The sequence below is a fragment of the Parus major genome, chromosome 3, assembly GCF_001522545.3.
Source record: "Parus major isolate Abel chromosome 3, Parus_major1.1, whole genome shotgun sequence".
NCBI lineage: Eukaryota > Metazoa > Chordata > Aves > Passeriformes > Paridae > Parus > Parus major.
Window position 1 is genome coordinate 5857770 of NC_031770.1, and position 18810 is coordinate 5876579.

The window sequence follows — 18810 nt, forward strand, 5'->3', positions numbered from 1 at the left end:
GCAGATACTTCTCATCTACTGGGGTCTGTCTGACTGTTCTGAGTTCCGGCAGAACACGCTTCAGCTACAGCTCCTCTCTCCTTTTCCAGAAAGCACAACATGCTGTGCATGTGTGATGTGCTCCAGAACTCAAAGCTTGGTGGATTCCTGTGGATTCACATTTACAATCTGTCTTTCCCACACGGAGTTAGCTGATCAGTCTGTCCCTCATTCTCTTTATCTCCTGTAGCCTCCCAGTGACCTAATCTGGTGTGTGAAATCTTTGGATTTGTCCTGGTCATTGGTTTGAAGAAATGTGCAGAGATCTTGATTTTTATGTACTTTGAGACTCTATAAAATGAATTTGTGGAACAACAGTCAAATTTTCCAACCCCTGTTATCTTTTGCCTTCTGCCAACTGCAGTGCTGAGAACCAGATTTTCTGGAGTCTGTGGTTTTCTGTATCTTTAAGAGATTTTTTTTTTAAAGATTTCTTTTGAAATGTTTGTCCTGTGCAGTGGCAAAAGGGTTATTTTTGTAACTGGAAGGACTGGAAATTTACATAAGGAGAGGAAAAAAAAAACTTAAACTCAACAAACTCAAATTCTGTTCTGGGAATACCTGCTGTGTTCCCGTTATAAACATAGCTGTGAGCAGTTATAAGATCCCATCTGTGGCATGAGTTTCTTCTCCTTTACCCCTTCTTTTCCCTCTCTACAGTTCAATATGGTTTAGGTTTTTAGTTTCCCTTTCTAACCAATCTGTTGCAGATAAAAAAGAAAAAGCGAGGAGGAGAAAGAAAAGGTTGCTAGAAATAATTTCTTTGGAAGTTACATAACCTCCCCTCAATGTATTTAGGAACGTGTCTCTGCCTTTCAGCTGCACCAGGCATAACCCACCATCTTCCTTTAAAGCAGCAGTCGAGGAGATTTTGCACTCAGATGTTGGATTGTGAAATGTAGCAGCCAAGGCATGGACACGTCTCCCTCCCTCTGTTTCCCCCTTCCATGGGCAGTGCCTTCAGACAGAGAGCACAGATGTGTCTGGGAATGGCATCATCCCCAACCGCTGCAGCAAAGCCTCCAGATGGCCGGGGCGCGCAGTGAGTGCTTCGTGTGGAGCATCTCCCAAGGAGACCTGGTAATCTCTGAAATAACTTGCACACTCTCAGGTTAAAGACCTTCTGAGTGTGTGTTACACAGCCACAGCTGTGATTCAAGCCTTTGGGATGGAGATGGAATAAATAGCCTGAGTAATATTTCTGTTTGAGTCAGTGGCGGGTTTCTGTCAGGGGCTTCAACAAGATTTCTTCACCAGCCTTTTATCACTTTAATTTCCCTGCTGTACTCTTGTCCAGCAAAACTAATTAAGGCAAAATGTGGCTAGATTAGCTTTGAAAGCAGAGGGGCTTTTTCTTTAAAACTGAAAGTAATTATGAAATCATATTTTAATTATCTGCTTCCCAGTATTTTAAGGTGTCATATGTTGACGCCTCACAACAAGTATTTTTTATTTCCCTGCTTTTGTTTTTAAGTGGCTATGCTTGGTGATTTTTCTATACACTTGACCTGCTGTTAAAGAAATCTGTTCTAAATTTAAGTTCTGAGTAAACTAATGACAAAAAATTAGACTTCTGTCCTATTTAAATGGTTTGGTTGACATAGCTTATATCCTGTTTATTTCAGAAAGTCTTTGTGAATAAAACTGGACTCTTGCATCTCAAGGAGTGATTTTTGCTCGAGACTCTCTAAATCATTCAGACCTTTCCATTTAATGCTTTGAACTATTGATTAAATATATTCGCTCTGGTTTGCTTTAATCTGATTGCACATCTAGAAGTTTTCTTCTGATGTGGCGCAGCCATGTCTGGTGTAAGCTGGCTTAATTAGCGCTGCTTAGTGATTTGGGACCCCTGTCAAAGGCTGCTATGTTATCTGGAAACAGAAGGAGTTAAAGCTGAAGCTGTGACCTCATCCCTGTTCATGTTACACTGGAATAGAAGCTGCGCTGAAAGGGATTGTTTGGCTGCATCGCTGTCTCTGCTGCTGCTTGATTGCTTTAATTCGGTTCTGATATCTGTCGCACACTCGCTGAACAACTCTTACAGTAGGGATTTGTGGCAGTGCTAGAGGCAAAGGAAGCCGTGCTAATATCGAATGCCCGTGGAAACAGCTCCCACGGCGATACACTCAGATCTTTCTACCTGATTCCAACTTCTTACTGAAAATTGAAGCGGCACCGAGGAGAGCTCACACACACACAGAGAAACACGCACGCACTCCCGCCCAGCCGTGCGCTTCGGCAGCCGCGCGTGCCTTTTATTCCCTAATTCCCACGCCGGCTGCGTGGGAGCCGCGGGAGCGCCGCTGTGGCTTTAACGTGGGAGCGGCGCAGGCTACAATAGGTGTCACTGTGTGCGAGCCCAATCGCGCTCCGTGCCTGCAGCCATTGGCTCCGGCCGCACGGCTCCGGTCCCGCTCCGCTCCCAGCCCTGCCCGCACAACTTGGGCTCGCCGGCAGCCTGGCACTGCCACCGGGCGCTCCTGCCGCCCTCTGCCCGGGCTCTAGCGCTGCCAGGCGGCTCCTGATCGGGAAAGCTGGAAAGAAAGCAAGCTGGAAGGAATGATGGGGATGTATTTAACGATTCAAGTACTGGATCAAACTTAAAGTCAGTTTCTTACTCGGTGCGCTGGAAAGGTCACCTTGTCTTGCTGGAAAAGAAGCAAACTCTCAGCTCTGCTGCTTTTGGTGTAACAGCTTCCACGTACATTCCTAAATGTTCCTAGCTAGTTAGGCTGTCGGGCTTTACACACGGGTATACTCATGGTAGATGAGAAAGGAAAGAACATGAAATGTCTCACCTTCTTCTTGATGCTTCCAGAGACGGTCAAGAACAGGTCTAAGAAGAGCTCTAAGAAAGGAAATAGCAGCAGCAGTAGCAACAGCAAATTGCCTCCAGTTTGCTATGAAATCATTACCTTGAAGACCAAAAAGAAGAAGAAGATGGCTGCTGATATTTTTCCCCGAAAGAAACCAGCTAACACTAATACAACTGCTGTCCAGCAGTACCATCAGCAAAACCTCAATAACAACAACACTATTCCTGCACCTAATTGGCAAGGACTTTATCCAACCATCAGAGAGAGGTAAGTTCAAGGCAGTTTTTTTTGGTGTTTGAATGGAGAGGTGAAAAGTAGCAAAATGTCCAAAATGCATTTATTTGCTGAAGAAAACACAGCTATGTTTTATTTCTTTGGGGTTTTTTTGTGTATGTGTGTGTGAAATAAGGATTTTGGTAATGGAAAAATATTTTAGTATCTCTTTTCCAGTCAGTGCATCTGTTTGAGTTAATAAAAATGTTGCTGAAAGCTGCAGCATAACCATAAAGATTTGCTTTCAGACCTCAGTGGGGATACATGCTCTAGACTTTGATTTCCACTTCTTGGAAAGTTCTCAGAAGTTTGGGGGTTTGTTTTATTGCACACACACACACATACCAAACACGCTTTTTCCTCCTTAGTGTTTTTTCCAGTATATTTGTGCAATGATGTGTAAAGTAGCTTGAAGAAAAGTGTGACCTGCTTCTCTTTGCTAACAAGCAACTTGAAGTTGTTAAAAAATCGAATATTTTGGGTCTGGGGCATGCAGAGAGAGTTCCCGGGTGCCACAAATTAACACGCTACCTCTGTTTGTAGAAATGCAGTGATGTTCAACAATGACTTGATGGCAGATGTTCATTTTGTGGTCGGGCCACCAGGTGGGACCCAGCGGCTGCCAGGACACAAAGTAAGCAACAGCTGCACGATCCGCTGGGGTGGGGAGAGCCAGAGAGAGCTCCCACGGTTCCAGCGGGACAGAGCGTGGGAGGCTCAGCTCTTCTGGGACAGGCAGCAGTCTGTGTTTGAAAAGGCCACATGCAGTGGGATAATCTGTCCCTGGCTTTCCTTTGTGTTTTCAGTTAAACAGCACATTTGTTGGGCTAAGGCAGCAAAGTTAGGAATACTGCTTTGTGCTGTTGATTAATACTGCTCTTGAGAGTTCCTAGAAATAGTTAACTTCTGTGGTGGAGATGAGTGTTTTCCAGTAGCTAATGCATCTATGCCCAGGAGAGTAAAACACAAGGAAAACGTGTAATTTGTTCTTAACTTGGACTTCATTTCTTACTGAAGTGTGTCTGTAGAGCCTGTCAGTGCAGCCCAGTATGCTCAGAGTGGCTCTCCCACATTGTTTGTGTTGGCAGTGTTTTCAGTTCAAAGCATGAAATAAGATTTCCCTTTCTCAACAGTATGTCCTGGCTGTTGGGAGCTCTGTATTCCATGCGATGTTTTACGGAGAGCTTGCTGAGGACAAAGATGAGATCCGTATACCAGATGTTGAGCCTGCTGCTTTTCTTGCAATGCTGAAGTAAGCATCATTCATCTGCTGGATATGTGTTCCTGTCCCATGTATACGTACTCTGCCAATGTCACAGCTGAAGTATTACACTTGCATATAAACAGAGAGCAGTCACTTGAAATATTCCTCTTTTTGTGTTTTAAACTTTCACCTCATTTTGCTCTCCCCCCTGTTCTTCCAGGCACACACATATTAGACTAATGTAGGCAGTTGTAAATAATGACTTTGACAGGGGATCTTTGGGCACATTGTGTACTGTAATGCCTATCGATCTGATTTGTCACTACACGTTACACAAAGGAATGGAGTTACTAAAAAGATTTGTCAGCTGTAACAAAAAACCCCGAACCAACTGTTCTACTTTGCAGGCATAGAGAAAAGTTAAAAATGCATGCATAAAGCTCCCCCAGACCCAGTAAATTGCTGGGTTTGTAGATTGACATCATTCCAGCTCTTTTAGAAAATTGCAGTACACAGGTCTTGTCCTAGGAAAATGACCCTAAGTTATTCAGTATAGCCTCTGAAAAATAAATTTCTCCTCATGCATCATATTGATGCATTTGGAAAGTGATAAAATGGCTGTTTACATGAATAGGGGGTTTTATCTAACAAGAAAACGAGTCAGTTTACATGATCATTATTTTTCTTCTTGCAAATGGCAAAAGAAATGCTCTCTTTTCCTAAATGGGCATAATGAAGCAGCTTCCCTGCTGAATTGTCCTTGGATGTATCTATAAACTCTGGTTGTCAAAGAGAAATGCTCTATCACAGAAATGCTATGGCTTTGAGGTTGTCTTTTTTCCCCTTCAGCTTAAATAAATGCCATTACTTTCCTATACAGAAAATACATCAGTACCTGATAGTGATCCCTTTAATATGCTGCAGGTTTTCTTGCATGTAATGATATAATCACTAGCTAGCAATTTATTGTATTTCATAAGTTGTTTTGATTAGCTTGTGATTACAGAAGAGTTTCTTTTTCATTTTTAACATTTCACTATGTTATGACACAGTTATTAGTTGTTATGGCACCATAGATGAACATTCAAAGTTGCATGTAGAGTTTTTATGGGTTATCATCAGGATATCAGGAATGTTCTGTGCAATTATTGGTAACTTCCAGGAGAGCTCCACAGATGTTCTGTAGACTTGGAATATAAAGTTAAGATATAACATTTTGTAGGGAAGTATGTTATGGATCTTTGCTTTGGGCCTTTTTGATTTTGTGGCAGAGCCCAAACTTATGCTTTTCTTTCCTGCTGAATTTTACAAATCACAAATACAAGATACTTGGATTCTTCCAGCCCCCGCGCCCCCCCCATTTTCATTTTGAACAGCAAATCTATTTTACTGTGGCTAAACATGATTTTCTGTATAAAAACTGAATGCTTTCTGAATTTATCATTAAGAAATGTGTGCAGAAAGCAAGCCTAGAAGAGAGAGTATCAGCACTGGCATCTAGGTCTTGGCATATTATTTAGCCCATGGCAATTTAGGAAACTATCTATGAGAGCATGGCCAGAACCATGGGATTCTTCACCTGCTCAGTTTTTATTGAAAAAACCCAAAAGACCAGAACAAGTTTGTGGTTTGTGTGGCTGTTGAGGTAACCTTGCCATTGCTGCCTTCCCTGACGCAGCGTGCCTGAGGCTGCAGAGTGCCCCGGTGCCTGCGGATACCGGAATGCTGCAGGGAAGGCACAGGGATGGTGCTCAGCAGTGCAGCAGTCTCTAATCACCAGAGCCCACTGCATGTGGAGCTTAGGGGGAGCCACCATCCCCTTCACTCCTCTCACTCCAGAAAACCATCCCTGTGAGTGTTTCCTGCAACTGCTGTGGGCCATGGATGGCACAAGGCTCTATTGCTACGGAGGGAAAGACTTCAGCTATGCCAAAGCAGCCTCTCCTTCATATGCTTCTTTCTGCACCATAAACTTTGTCAGAAAATACATTTAGCTTGAGTTTTTTGGTTTTGACATCTTGCTGGGTTGGTTCCCCCTGCCCCCCCTCAGGCCAAGGAATTCTAATGGCATAAATATTTTTTGTGTTTTATTATAGAGTGGGCATTCTGACAACAAACAAGGTATTGCCAGGTATAACGTAGGAAATACCACAACTGGTAGACATTAATTATTCTCCCAGTAAAATTGCTTTGACTGTTCTCTACAGTTTTAAAAACAGGGTTAAACTCATAGTCTAGCTGCCAAACTGAATTGGTGCATTAATGTATTGTATCTTATCTCAGTCTCAACTGTTCAAGTTAGAACTGTGATCTCATCTCATCCCAGGCTGAATGTGTTACTAAACCATCAAACCCTGTGGTCTGGCAGAATCCTGTGTTTGAGAACAGGGTGAAACTGAAATATCAGTAATTGCAGACCAGAGCTGAGGTGCATTGGCAGAGTGAGAGGTGTGGAGTATTGCTGACAGCCAGTCTGTGCTGTGTCTGCTGTACGTCAGTGATATTAGTTTTTTATTTTCAGGAGCATTAAAACAGCAACTTTTGTACTATTTCAGTTTAAAACAGATGTCATCATTCTCTGCTGTACTAGCAGGCAAAGGGAGTAATAGAAGGGAGGAAAGAGTTGGAGAAAAATGAGGAGAATCATAAAATAATATTAATTGGAAAATGGTATTTTTGGGGCAGTCAAGGAGCTAAGCCTGTAACGATACATAGATGGATTCTTTGGTTTAACAAATAAGCTGAAACCAAGTAGTAAAGACTAAAAATAGGCTTGGCTTTATGTAAGTTTTCTTTTTCTCCATAACCTCTTAGATTTTATATTGCTGGAGCAGTACCTCTTCTCTGCGTGTTTTTCTAGTGTGGCATGGAGGATACTATCTTACAGCTGCAAAAATACAGATAGTTATTTACAGCTATAATCAGATCAGTGTAGGTACTAATTCCTCTTTATAGGCACATCTGTTCTGCAGAAAACTCGTTGTGTAGGGAAACCTGCTAACTAGAAAATTTTAATTAGTACAGGGTTGCATACAACTTTAGCTTTTCTGGAGGAAGACACTTTTATCAGCCATAACCATCAAGACTTGCTTATCCCTGTGAAGAGTGAAATTGCATTTGGCATGGTTTTAGCACATTGCATTCACCAGCTGCAAATGGGGCCCTGAAGCATGAGATATTGAAAAGAACAAACTGTACAATGCTTCATTTCTCTGAGCAATGAATCTCAGCAGTTTAGTCACATAAATAGAATTTCACCTTCATCTCTTCCACCACACTACCATAGCAGTAAAGCTTTTTTCATCCTTATGCAGTGAGACTGAGTGAAAATGCTGTGCTAGTTGAGTTAGGATGTTGTGAGCATTAAAAACCTGAAAATCTTCCATTTGCTGTATGCTTCATCACCCTTGAAAAATCCAACCAAAAGCATGAACCCAAACAAAAAAGCCACCTCTGAAAAAAACCCAACCCAGAAGTTACAGAAATGGGTAGCACCTGATATACTTGAATAGCATTTCTCTTCTTAGATTACCTAGTTACTGTCTACAAATTTATCATTCCAGTGTTTGTGCATACACCTCAGTAAACCACAGTTCACCATCAGGGGACATGCAGTCCAGGAACTCTTGATAACTCATGTTCCAGACTCCTGGAGCTGAGTGGGGCAGCCCTGCAGGAGCCCCTGGCTGTGTGGAAGGAGCACAGAGCTGCAGGGGCCACAGTTTTTAAACAGTTGTCTCATAGCATGCACCCCAAATGGAAAGTTGGATTCACCCTAGATTTAAGCCTGTTCTCTTCCATGGGCTTAACATCAGTGCTGATTTTTTTGTGCTTTCTGGGCTTAATCAATGCTTCCCAAAGCACTGCTTGGTTTTAGTGTGGAGCCATTTAAATATTCAGTGTTTCTGATTTTGTGTGAGTTTGTTGCTGACAGACTGTTGTTGTGTCAAGCAGCAGCGTTACACCCGTGTGCTTTATTTCAGGTACATCTATTGTGATGAGATCGATTTGGCCGCAGACACCGTCCTGGCCACACTTTATGCTGCCAAGAAGTACATTGTCCCTCACCTGGCCCGAGCCTGCGTCAACTTCCTCGAGACAAGTCTGAGTGCAAAGAATGCCTGTGTGCTGCTCTCCCAGAGCTGCTTATTCGAGGAACCTGACCTGACCCAGCGCTGCTGGGAAGTGATTGATGCCCAAGCTGAGCTCGCTTTGAAGTCTGAGGGCTTCTGTGACATTGATTTTCAGACTCTTGAAAGCATTCTCCGAAGGGAGACTCTGAATGCCAAAGAAATTGTTGTTTTCGAGGCAGCTCTGAACTGGGCTGAAGTGGAGTGCCAGCGACAGGAGCTGACGGCCACCATAGAGAACAAGCGCAAGGTGCTGGGCAAGGCTCTCTACCTGATCCGCATCCCTACCATGGCCCTCGACGACTTCGCCAACGGCGCTGCTCAGTCCGGGATCCTGACGCTCAACGAAACCAACGACATCTTCCTCTGGTACACGGCTGCCAAAAAGCCGGAGCTGCAGTTTGTCAGCAAGCCCCGGAAAGGCCTCGTCCCTCAGCGCTGCCACCGCTTCCAGTCCTGCGCTTACCGCAGCAACCAGTGGCGCTACCGGGGCCGCTGTGACAGCATCCAGTTTGCTGTTGATAAGAGAGTGTTCATTGCCGGCTTTGGGCTCTACGGCTCCAGCTGTGGGTCGGCAGAGTACAGCGCCAAGATCGAACTGAAGCGACAGGGAGTTATCCTGGGCCAGAACTTGAGTAAATACTTCTCAGATGGCTCTAGTAACACTTTTCCCGTGTGGTTTGAATATCCAGTGCAGATTGAGCCTGACACCTTTTACACAGCAAGCGTGATTCTGGATGGGAACGAGCTCAGCTATTTTGGACAGGAAGGAATGACAGAAGTTCAGTGTGGGAAGGTGACTGTTCAGTTTCAGTGCTCCTCGGACAGTACAAATGGCACGGGGGTACAGGGAGGACAAATTCCCGAACTCATATTTTACGCTTGAATGGGAGTGTGTGGATACAAAAAGCATTTTGCTATGAAGAACCTGTCTGGTTCAGGCCTACTGACACTTAGCTTTTTATCTGCAGATATGTGATCAGTACAGGGAATACATAACTAAATGCTGTGGCAAGTTCCTGGCTTGCTGTACTTGTAGCATCGTTGGTGATTAAGTGTAATATTTAAACTGGAAGCTCGTAGAAACAAGCAAGTTTTAAAGGCTTTGTAAGAGGGGTGCCTGTTTGCTGGTGATGCTCACCCTTCCTTTGATGCACCTGTGAATCACCAGAGGACGTCCCCCTCTTGTATCTCACTAAACACTGTCTTCATTGATCTGTTTTCTCTTTCTCCGTTTTCTGCTTTCTGCTGGTATTGGGGAGGTAGGGATAGAAAATGAAGAGCCTTATTTTATAGCTCTCTCTGCTGTCTGCTCTGCAGACTTTAGAGATTCCAGTAACCAAGCTGCTTTTGACCATGGGGGCTGAAAGAAGTCCTTCAGTTAAAAGCAGAAAAAGTGCAAATTTAAACCCTCATCCTGTGAGATTCTCCTGCAGCCTGTTTGGGATGGCTTCAGGGGAAGATGGGGAGAAGGAAGCATCTTGCAGGAAGCTCCATGGCATACTGACTGTGTCCCCAGTGCATGGACATGTTCACAGTGAGGAAGGGATGTGGGCTTGGCAAGTTACCCTTGGAGTTGATTTTCTAGGAACCCCACCTTGAAGGCAAGGAAGTACTTGCATGTGTTCAAATTGTGAATGCAGCTCTTGAAACTCTATTCCCATGACCCAGGTTTTGCTACATTGGAGTTGATCTGCTCTTTAAGCAGCATTTCATTGAACCCTTGCTAAATAAATGGGAATTTATATCAATCATCTGATGCAGGATAATTTTTCTTTGTTTGTTTTGGGTGGGTTTTTTTCTTTTTCCTAAACATGGTAGAGGCAGAATTTAGAGGAACAAAAGAATGTATCAATCTTGACTTGTATTTTTTTCTGTAATACAAGATTTTTTTTCTTTTCTTTTTATTACCAGCTGAAATTTAGACAGACAGAAGATTCCCAACTGTGGTCATATTACACTTAGTTATATACCATCAGATAGCAGTGAGGGGGAGGAAGTCTCCTGTAATGGGTTATTGTTGGAGCTCTTGCAACTTCTTATGGCTACACATCAATCAGAGGATTATGTGGTACAGAACCTTTCTCTTGCCTGAGTTTTTTCCCCCAAACTTCCTGTCGCATGTCCATATCATTTTTGCAAAAGTATGAGGGATACTCCTTGTATCAGGGAAAGAAACTAGTATAAATAAGAACTACAGGTACTATTGAAACATAAGAAAATCCTTCATCACTGCACTGGGACAGTGGTTCCTCAAAGGCTACACTGCCCATTGTAAAGCATTTCATTCTTGCTTCACCTCCAAAGTGGGTTCTGTTTGTTGCGTACCTTTTAACAAAATGAGAGGACCAAATGATTCTTTAGACTGGCTGAAGATTAATATTACAGTATATGAACACATTAATGTAGCATAACCCTAAATTCACTTGTCAGTTCTGTAGTAAAAATGTTTTTCTCATATGATTTCTTACCAGTTTAATACTATTTCTCTAAGTGTTGCTCGGCGGTTGGAATCCTGGCCCCTGGCCATTGGAAAGTGCCAAAATACATCTTTGCAGTGTCCAAAATACCATCTGAAGTAAGGAAAACTGGAGTGTAGTCATCAAACACTTCATGGCCAAAGCCCAGATCTTCCCTCTAGGTAATAAAAGGAGAACCAGGTAAAAAAGTACCCTGCAGGATTTATGCCTTTCATCCATCTTAGCATTTAATGTTTTGTATACATACATGTGTGTGTAAGCAGCACTCTTTCTCAAATGTAAATACCCTCAAAATACATAGAAAAATGTTTTGTTTTTTGTAACAGATGTACATAATCCAGACTGCTCGTGAAATCTAAACAGAATGCTCCATGGAAAACTCCCAGGGAGAGATTTAAAAAAACCTCCTGTTATTTATATTTAGATCTGCAGCTGAAAATAGACGAGTATAAATGGTATGGAGTGGAGAAAGAGTTGCTGAAGAGATCATAAAAAGGAATCTGAGATTGTGATGAGGTAATGGTCATCTACTTTTAGACAACATTTGAGCAGCAATTCCATTTATTTAGATACATTTCAAAGCAGAGAAAGATGCTAATCAGCTGATTAAGTTTTCATACAGCAAGTGGCTGATGCAGACGTAATTACTCCGAGTGATGAGCAGATTGACAGGTTGTTTGTGGTAGTGAGCTGCATTCCGATTTGTTTGGTAAAAAAAATGTGCCACAGCTGGTGGGACAAGTCAGAGAGTACTGCATTGGTTTAACTAGTCTTGGGTTCTCACTTTTAATTTATTATTTGTTTTGACTTACCTGCAAATAAAGGTGATGTATCTGCTATGTTCACTGGCTGGAAGAGCAGTTCAGAGATCGGAATACTCTGTAGCTGTAATATGTAGAAAATGATCTGTTACTTAATTATTGTTCTTATTTGATTCTTTTATGAAGTCTTTTTGACGAAGTAGGGTGAAAGCAACCTCTAGCTTAATTCCTCTGAGTCTGTTCCAGGTTTTAGGAGCTGGTGCAGGGAAAGGTTTCCAGCGTGGTTGATCAAACAAACAAAGGCACCCAAAACACCTTTTGATGCTCACAGCACAACTTGCTTCTGAGCACTTGGTGATGCTAGCAAGTACTGGGATGTAAGAAGGTGACCAGTGCCACTCACCTGGGGACATCAGGGCACTTCAGGAGGTGTCTGAATGTGGATTTGGTTGGTTTAACAGAAGCACCCAAGCCTGAATACACTGACTGACATTTTGCAAGCATCAGCCATATCAGCCTGGAATGTAAAGGTAATATCGATAGAGATCACCTCACAGATTCTGTCTAAACTGTTCCTGGCTGTCTTTGCTACTTGTATCTTTGATTTGCTGGTGAGAGGAATCTGTGATAAGAGAGTATAATGTAATATACTTTCTGCATATCTAAAATAGTATTTAAGTAAGCATTTTAATTTCTACACACCTATTGCACTGAACTGGTTTGGATTTGTTTGTTTGTTTTGGTTTTTTTTGTGATAAACTCGGCTCACTTCAGGTCCCACCACCCATTTGTGCTGAAGCAGTGTTTGATCTTAGCAGGCTTACAGCATTATTTATAAAGGACAGATATATATAAATATATGAAGTACCTCATGTTGAATGTTATTGTACTGTATCTTTAATGTCACAGTGCAGATCTTGTTGGACTCATGAATGTGTATAATCACGTTAAACATAAAAATAAAAATGATTCTTAAACGGTTGTCTCCTGCAGTATCTTTGAAGCATGAGCTGTGAAAGCCCTTACTTAGTTATCTCTTCTAACAGTTCCTATTGTTGTACAGTTGTGCAGGGATATTTGTTGAGCTTATGCATTCAGAGATCTTTTGATCCCCAAAGAAGCAAAAGTCTAAGGAAAAAACAGGGAAGAACAATGAAAATGTTAATCAGTTACATTGTAAAAAGGTTGACGATTAAGCTAATGAGCTAGAGTGAATGAATTCATTTATGTGCTTTATGAAAGACCTTGTCTACTAGCATTAATATTTTCATGTTCTATTAATATTATTAAGCATGTGGAGATGAAGGGGGAGGGTCTCTTGTTTATTCTAAAAGACAGTTGGCACAGGAAAGGCCATGCTTTTCAGTCTCTGATGTATCAGAAAGGACATGGTTAGTGCCAAGAGGCTGTTCTCTGCTGAAAAGTTAATTATATAATATTATTCAGAATTCTGAGTATTAACAATTTTCTTCCAGGAGATTTGAGACTTCATTTTAAATGACTTCACTGACTTTTAAGGTCAGTGAAGCTGAAGCCTCACTTCCATGATGTCCATCTCCAAGACCTTCCATATATTACTGGCTAATGGTAAAAAATACAGTCTGATAAAGAGATACGGAAATTTGAGGAAGTCTACCCCAGAAAAAAATCAATACCTTCAGAGTTCATCCAAACTTCTGACTGAAGCATGTTTACAGGCATCAAATTTGCCACTTTGGGTAAGTTGTCTTTCTAGAATTCTTACTTCAGTACTTGGCACCACACTGCTCCATTCTCGATCCAAGTTCTCTTACGTGCCCAGCACTTCTCATTTGGGACTGGCTTCAAGCAGGGACTGTCCTATGCCTTGTACTGTAATAATGACACCAGTTCATAAATGTGTGGAAGGTATCAGCGTGGTTTGGTGCAGCAAGGACCACACTGGCAGCAGCAGCCTAGCTCGGGCATTGGTGATCCTCCTAGCAGAGGAGATTGGTGCTGCTGGCAGCCTCAGATGCTTTGGTAAGCAGGCCAGAACCAAGTGGACAAGATGCATAAAGGATGGTCTATCTCATCCAAAGGGACATTCTCCTTTGCTCCTGCTGGAAATATGACAGGAGTGATAGGACACTTGCTTTGGAAATAGATTTTAGGGAGAGCAGTGTATTGAACCATGTTTGGTGAGGCAGAGAATCACATGTGTATTCGTGCCAGCAAAAGAAAAAGAAGTTTGAAGTGGAAGGAAAAAGTGCTAGGGTGTTTCTGGGCTTGGGAGGAGCTGGACCCCAAGAGGTGCACTCAGTTGTTTGTCTTGCAGGTAATATCCTGCTTGGTGGAGAGGGCTCCCTGCTCCCACGTAGCTGGAAACTCCTCAGGAGCGTGCAGCTGCTGCCTCATCAGGGAAAGATCCTGTCTAACACAGGCTCTGAACACTCAGCTCTCAAGTGTAGGAACCTAGAATTTCCTGGCCTAGTAAGAGTAGCTATCCTACAGCCCAGGACGAGCTTAAGGAAGCTCGGAGAGCCTTTGGGACCTCCCAAGCCCAGCACTTGTTGGAAGCTGAGATCCTGGCCCAGGGTGAGACACGATGGGCAGCTGAACCCCCCAGCAGTACTTGGCCATGGTAAAAAGCAGCAGATTTGAAAGCCAACCTGTCCTTCCATGCTTGCAGGGAATCAGTGGCTGCAGGAGTACCTGCTGATTTCCTGAAGGCAATGGAAAGAGCTGCTTTCTCAGATGGCAGAGTGGCCATGTTCAAAATAAAATTAAGAAAAGGGTTTTTGGCATGCTGCTCTGTTTCTAGAAGTCTGAATTTATTTTCTCCCCAAGACTTCCTCATAAAATGAGTCCCTGGCCCAACTGAAATCAGTAGGAGTTGCCCTAGTGACCTCAATAAACCCAGGATTTTCATTTGTAGTGTTCATTTTGTATGATTATTCTCAAAACACAACATAAAACTGCCAAAGAAAGGGAAATTAATTTTGAAATCCCACTGTAATCTGATTATCTAAAATAAAGGTAGAAATGTTTCTATTAAATTTTACAGAACTCCTGCTCATCAGATTTTGTCTGCCTGCCCCCAAGCTTTTCTGCTAGAATGCTTTATCTTCAGCCATGAATCTATAGACAGAACAGTAAATTTGTACAAGGCTTTATGTATATTTTTACAATCTGTATATAGAATTCATAGCGCATAAGATGCTTAGCACAGATAAAGTACTTTTAAGATTAGAAAGTGTGTGTAAATTGCCCATAGTCCCTTCACCATGAAGTAAAAACAAAACCAGCTTTTTTGCTTGAAGGCATTGGTATTTTGAAAGAGCTTCTTGAAGTCTGTGCGCTTGTTGATAGCATCAGAAATTCATTTATATTAAGCCTTTAATTGTAGCATTTTAAAATCAGCTTTTTAATTGTTTTCTATAGACAAAGATAACATAGTTGGCCTTCAGGAATCCTTCACCCTGGTCCAATGGGGTTTACACTTCAACAGATAGTAGTGAGTGCAATTATTTTCTAGATCCCATTTTAAAGCTTCACAGGGATGTTAAGTGCTGCTTGGGGAGCACCGGCGTTTCAAAAACAGCCGTGCCTGGTTTTAGCCTGACAGCAGCCAGGGGCTTGCATGGAGAGGAATCCAAGGGGAGCTGCTGTGGCTGTGCAGAGAGGAAGGGTTTCCACTTCCTTGGGGGCAAAACACCTTGTGTTGCCTCATGCTGGCAGCAGCCACGTGCTGAGCGTGGTGTCAAACACCAGCAGCTGCGAGGGAGCAGAGGGATGAAGTGCCCTGGGGACCCCCCGTGTGAGGGCAGTGGTGGAGCAAGGTGATTTTGTGAGCCAGAGAGCTGGGATCACAACACCCTCGGTGATGGAGGGTTGTGGCTGGGCTGCTGAATGGCATGTGATTCATGTGATTGTGATTTTCACAGCTGAGAATCCCATTTTGTTTTCTTGTTGTTCTGGGAGATCCTCCAGCTCTTTTCTCCCCCGAGCTGCCCATTCCTGCTCTGTGCCAGAGGCTTCCATGTGCCCAGAACCCAGAGATTCCCCTTGTGCTGAGATTGGGGGTGCTGGAAACACCTGGTGGGAGAAGACTGGCTGAGGGAGGGTGGGACACCCCGGTGTTTTGGTGCGCTGCTCGCAAGCTGCCCTGGATGTGCTGAATGCTGGCCTAGTGTGGCATGAGAGGCAGGATAATGCTTGTGTGGGTACAGATGTATTTCAGTTTTCTCCAGCCAGTTGCTGGTTGTGCTTAGAAGGGAAAATGAGCATTAATTCACTTTTTTGATAGGGTATAAGAGTTGTGATTCTGCAAAGACTAATTTATGCCTCTGCCTTTCCAGAGTCAATAGTCCCAGTGGGCTCAGGGGAGGTGTTGGAAGACAGAACTTGCACCTTAAAAACATACATGGAATCATCTCTTTCTTTAATGCTCTGTTTGTAGGAAATTGTGATGCTATAAAATAAATTCACAGGGAGCTGGAGCCTGGCTTGTTTTTGCAGTGGGGCGTTTTATGAATAAAAGAATGATGGAAATGTATTTAGCTCAGAAATACTAAATCCCGTAGAACTTCCAGAGCATGGGAGTAGCACAACATGAAGGCACTTCCAGATGTGAGGTTATGGTCCCTTGGTTGCAGCCTTAGGCTGAGGTGTTCTTGCTTTTGTTCTTACCCACCAGGGCGTGCTAGGAGTGGTACTCACATCAGACACCACTAGTGCTGAGGGAGAAATGTGCTGAGGGAGAGAAATGAAGGGCAGAGATCTGGAATACAGAGGGAAAGTATCTAATCAGAAATAACAGCTCTCATCAGGCGCAGACAATAGACAGTAAACTGGCTTCAGGAGAGCTATTCAGGCGTCGTGGGAGCCAAATCAACAGACAGAAGGTAAGAATAGAGTCATGACAACTATTTAAATGATTTTCAAAAGTTGATTATGCTCAAGACTTCCCTAGACCCTACAAAGGCAGAATTTGTTTTGCTGCCTTAGAATACAGTCCATGTGTGTTTTTGCCTTTGTCCTCCATGCTTCACTCGGTAGTTCCTTTACAATATGTGCTACATTAGAGGTTTTTCCTCCTCAGTGCCTGGGGATGAGCAGGTTGGTTGACCCTGCTTAGGAAAATAGTCTGTAATTGTCCTACTGATCACTCTCCTTCACCCCTCTACACAGGATCTTTGTTGGCTTATAATAAGATGGCAAAGGGCAGGAGTCCCGAGACACAGCTGGGAGAGGAAGCTTTCCCTGCAGCTCGCTGTGTTTCCAGGATGGCAGTGGCAGGGTGCTGTGTTCCCTTATCAAACACTTGTCCTGACTTGGTGTGAGCTGGCTGTGAGCTCACCATGCTGCCTTTGGGGTGGATTAGCTGGGGCACACAGCATGGCCTCTGCGAGCGCTGTGATTTCTGTGTCACCCTTCTGCCAGCTGCAGGGGGATGGATGATCCCAGATCTGGCAGAACGCCTGCCGAGGGTTTGGACAAATGTGAGCTGACAGAGGGAGTTCATACCAGGTCAGCATTTCACGGCATTTCTCAGCGGGTATTAGGAGCTTTAAAAACCACTGGAGTGCAACATGAGATATTTAGAAGTTGGGGTTCCTACCAGTTCATGGCAGTCATTTTTCATCCCATTTTACAGACAGAACTCCCCAGCAGAGCAGTCATGGTGATCATGGGTATCACTGGCTCTGGAGCCCTGGGAAAAGGCAGAGGCTCACAACTGAAAACTGGAGCTCTAAAAGCAGGTTGTGGAGTGGTCAGGAATATCAGCTGGAATACATGTGTTGTCCTGATTTTCCAGTAGCATGGTCTGTGCTGGCAGGTTTGTTGTCATCAGTTGAAGGTATATTTTTGTGTAATAAAATACATCTCCTTACTTTAGCAGGATTTGGAGCTACCATTTCCCATCTAGGAAATCTGGTATTCCACACTCCATGTCTGCCTTTGAAAGAAAAATGAGAGTTTCTTTTCAGCACTGCCAAAAAAGTGATATTAATTGAAAATAAAGCTTGGAATGAAATGTGAATGTGACTTGATCTAGGAGCAGCCTTACAGAATGAGATTTAAAAATATGCAGCACAGGAAGGAACTCATGCATTGAGTCACAGGAGGACTGATGAATTAGTAAGGATGGTCCATCCATAATTTCGATGAGCTGGGACAGACAGGAGAGGAAGCAGCACACAGGAAAAGCAATACCAGCAACTAAGGCTGAGATCAGGGGCCTTCAAAGGAAAAAAAAAAACAAAACTCAGCCAAGTTAAGGGAAAAGAAATCTCTTGCCCTTGCTTTCTGCCATTTCTCATGCATCTGGAGTGATTGTGTAGATGACATGAATTTGCTGAGCTCCTCTTAGGACCCCATAGTTAGAGAAATGACTTACACCAGAAGGCCAGAATGAGGTCTTTCAAAGGTCATTATCAGAACTGGTTTCTCATCAATACACTACTTGATTGGAGAAAAAGACTCAAAATTGCAGGGCTTTGATTGCTGGGAGGGAAGCTTTTAACTGCTTCCTGCTGTTCTGTCATTTTATGCTAACCCCAAATGGCCCCATTAAATTGATGTCCTGTTTCCCATTTGCTGCCCACAAATCACTCTTCTCCTGTTAATATAGGAAACGTTTGTACATGATAGGAATTGGAGTGGCTAAGCAGTAAATCTTAAAGCCAGTAAAGAGCTCAAAAGTATTTACCCAGTGACCAAAGTATTGGTTTCCCCCACCACTTCATAATATTCAGTTGTGAACTTTATTAAAAAACACAGAACCTCACGTCTGCCTTAAGAGAATCTTTGCACAAATACCATTCCCAAGCCATGGGTTGTGAGCAGTGTGATTTCTGTGTGACAGCTAATTTCTTGCAGCTAATAAGAGGCTAAAACAAAGTCTGGGAGAGATGCAGCCGCTCGGGCAGTGGGGTGTCACCGCTGACGTGTGTGACACCACGCTGCTGCTGCTGCGGGCTGGGTCAGCAGTGACAACAGCACAGCAGCTCTGGTCTCTCAGGACAGCAACGCTGTGAGTGCCTGGGAGCTCTTTGGGCTCAAGAGGAGCTCAAGAGGAGAAAACCAGAAAGGTTTTCTGTGACTTTGATGGAGATCTGAGCTTACACGGCCTCACAGATT

The 18810-nt window shown here is 43.2% G+C and overlaps 1 protein-coding gene and 1 long non-coding RNA gene across 3 annotated transcripts in view; both read left to right on the forward strand.

The window, feature by feature from the left end:
• The first annotated feature begins 466 nt into the window (after nt 1–466).
• BTBD3 (BTB domain containing 3) lies at nt 467–12683 on the forward strand. Its single transcript, XM_015623184.3, has 4 exons — nt 467–3125; nt 3675–3765; nt 4265–4383; nt 8319–12683. Exons 1-4 carry the CDS (start codon nt 2803–2805, stop codon nt 9349–9351), a joined length of 1566 nt encoding a protein of 521 aa, XP_015478670.1. The 5' UTR covers nt 467–2802; the 3' UTR covers nt 9352–12683.
• A 502-nt stretch (nt 12684–13185) lies between these two features.
• The window catches only part of LOC107202477, a 64765-nt gene continuing 59140 nt past the window's right edge, over nt 13186–18810 (forward strand). For both annotated transcript variants that reach the window (XR_001520694.3, XR_001520696.3), the window contains exons 1-2: nt 13186–13424; nt 16364–16571. This is a non-coding gene — a long non-coding RNA (uncharacterized LOC107202477). The remainder of the gene's footprint in view (nt 13425–16363; nt 16572–18810) is intronic.

Coding starts and splice junctions, on each gene's coding strand:
- BTBD3 (XM_015623184.3), top strand. CDS start 2,803: ATGGTAGATGAGAAAGGAAAGAACATGAAATGTCTCACCTTCTTCTTG. Junction 3,766..4,264: donor AGCGGCTGCCAGGACACAAA/GTAAGCAACAGC, acceptor CTTTCTCAACAG/TATGTCCTGGCTGTTGGGAG. Junction 4,384..8,318: donor GCTTTTCTTGCAATGCTGAA/GTAAGCATCATT, acceptor GCTTTATTTCAG/GTACATCTATTGTGATGAGA.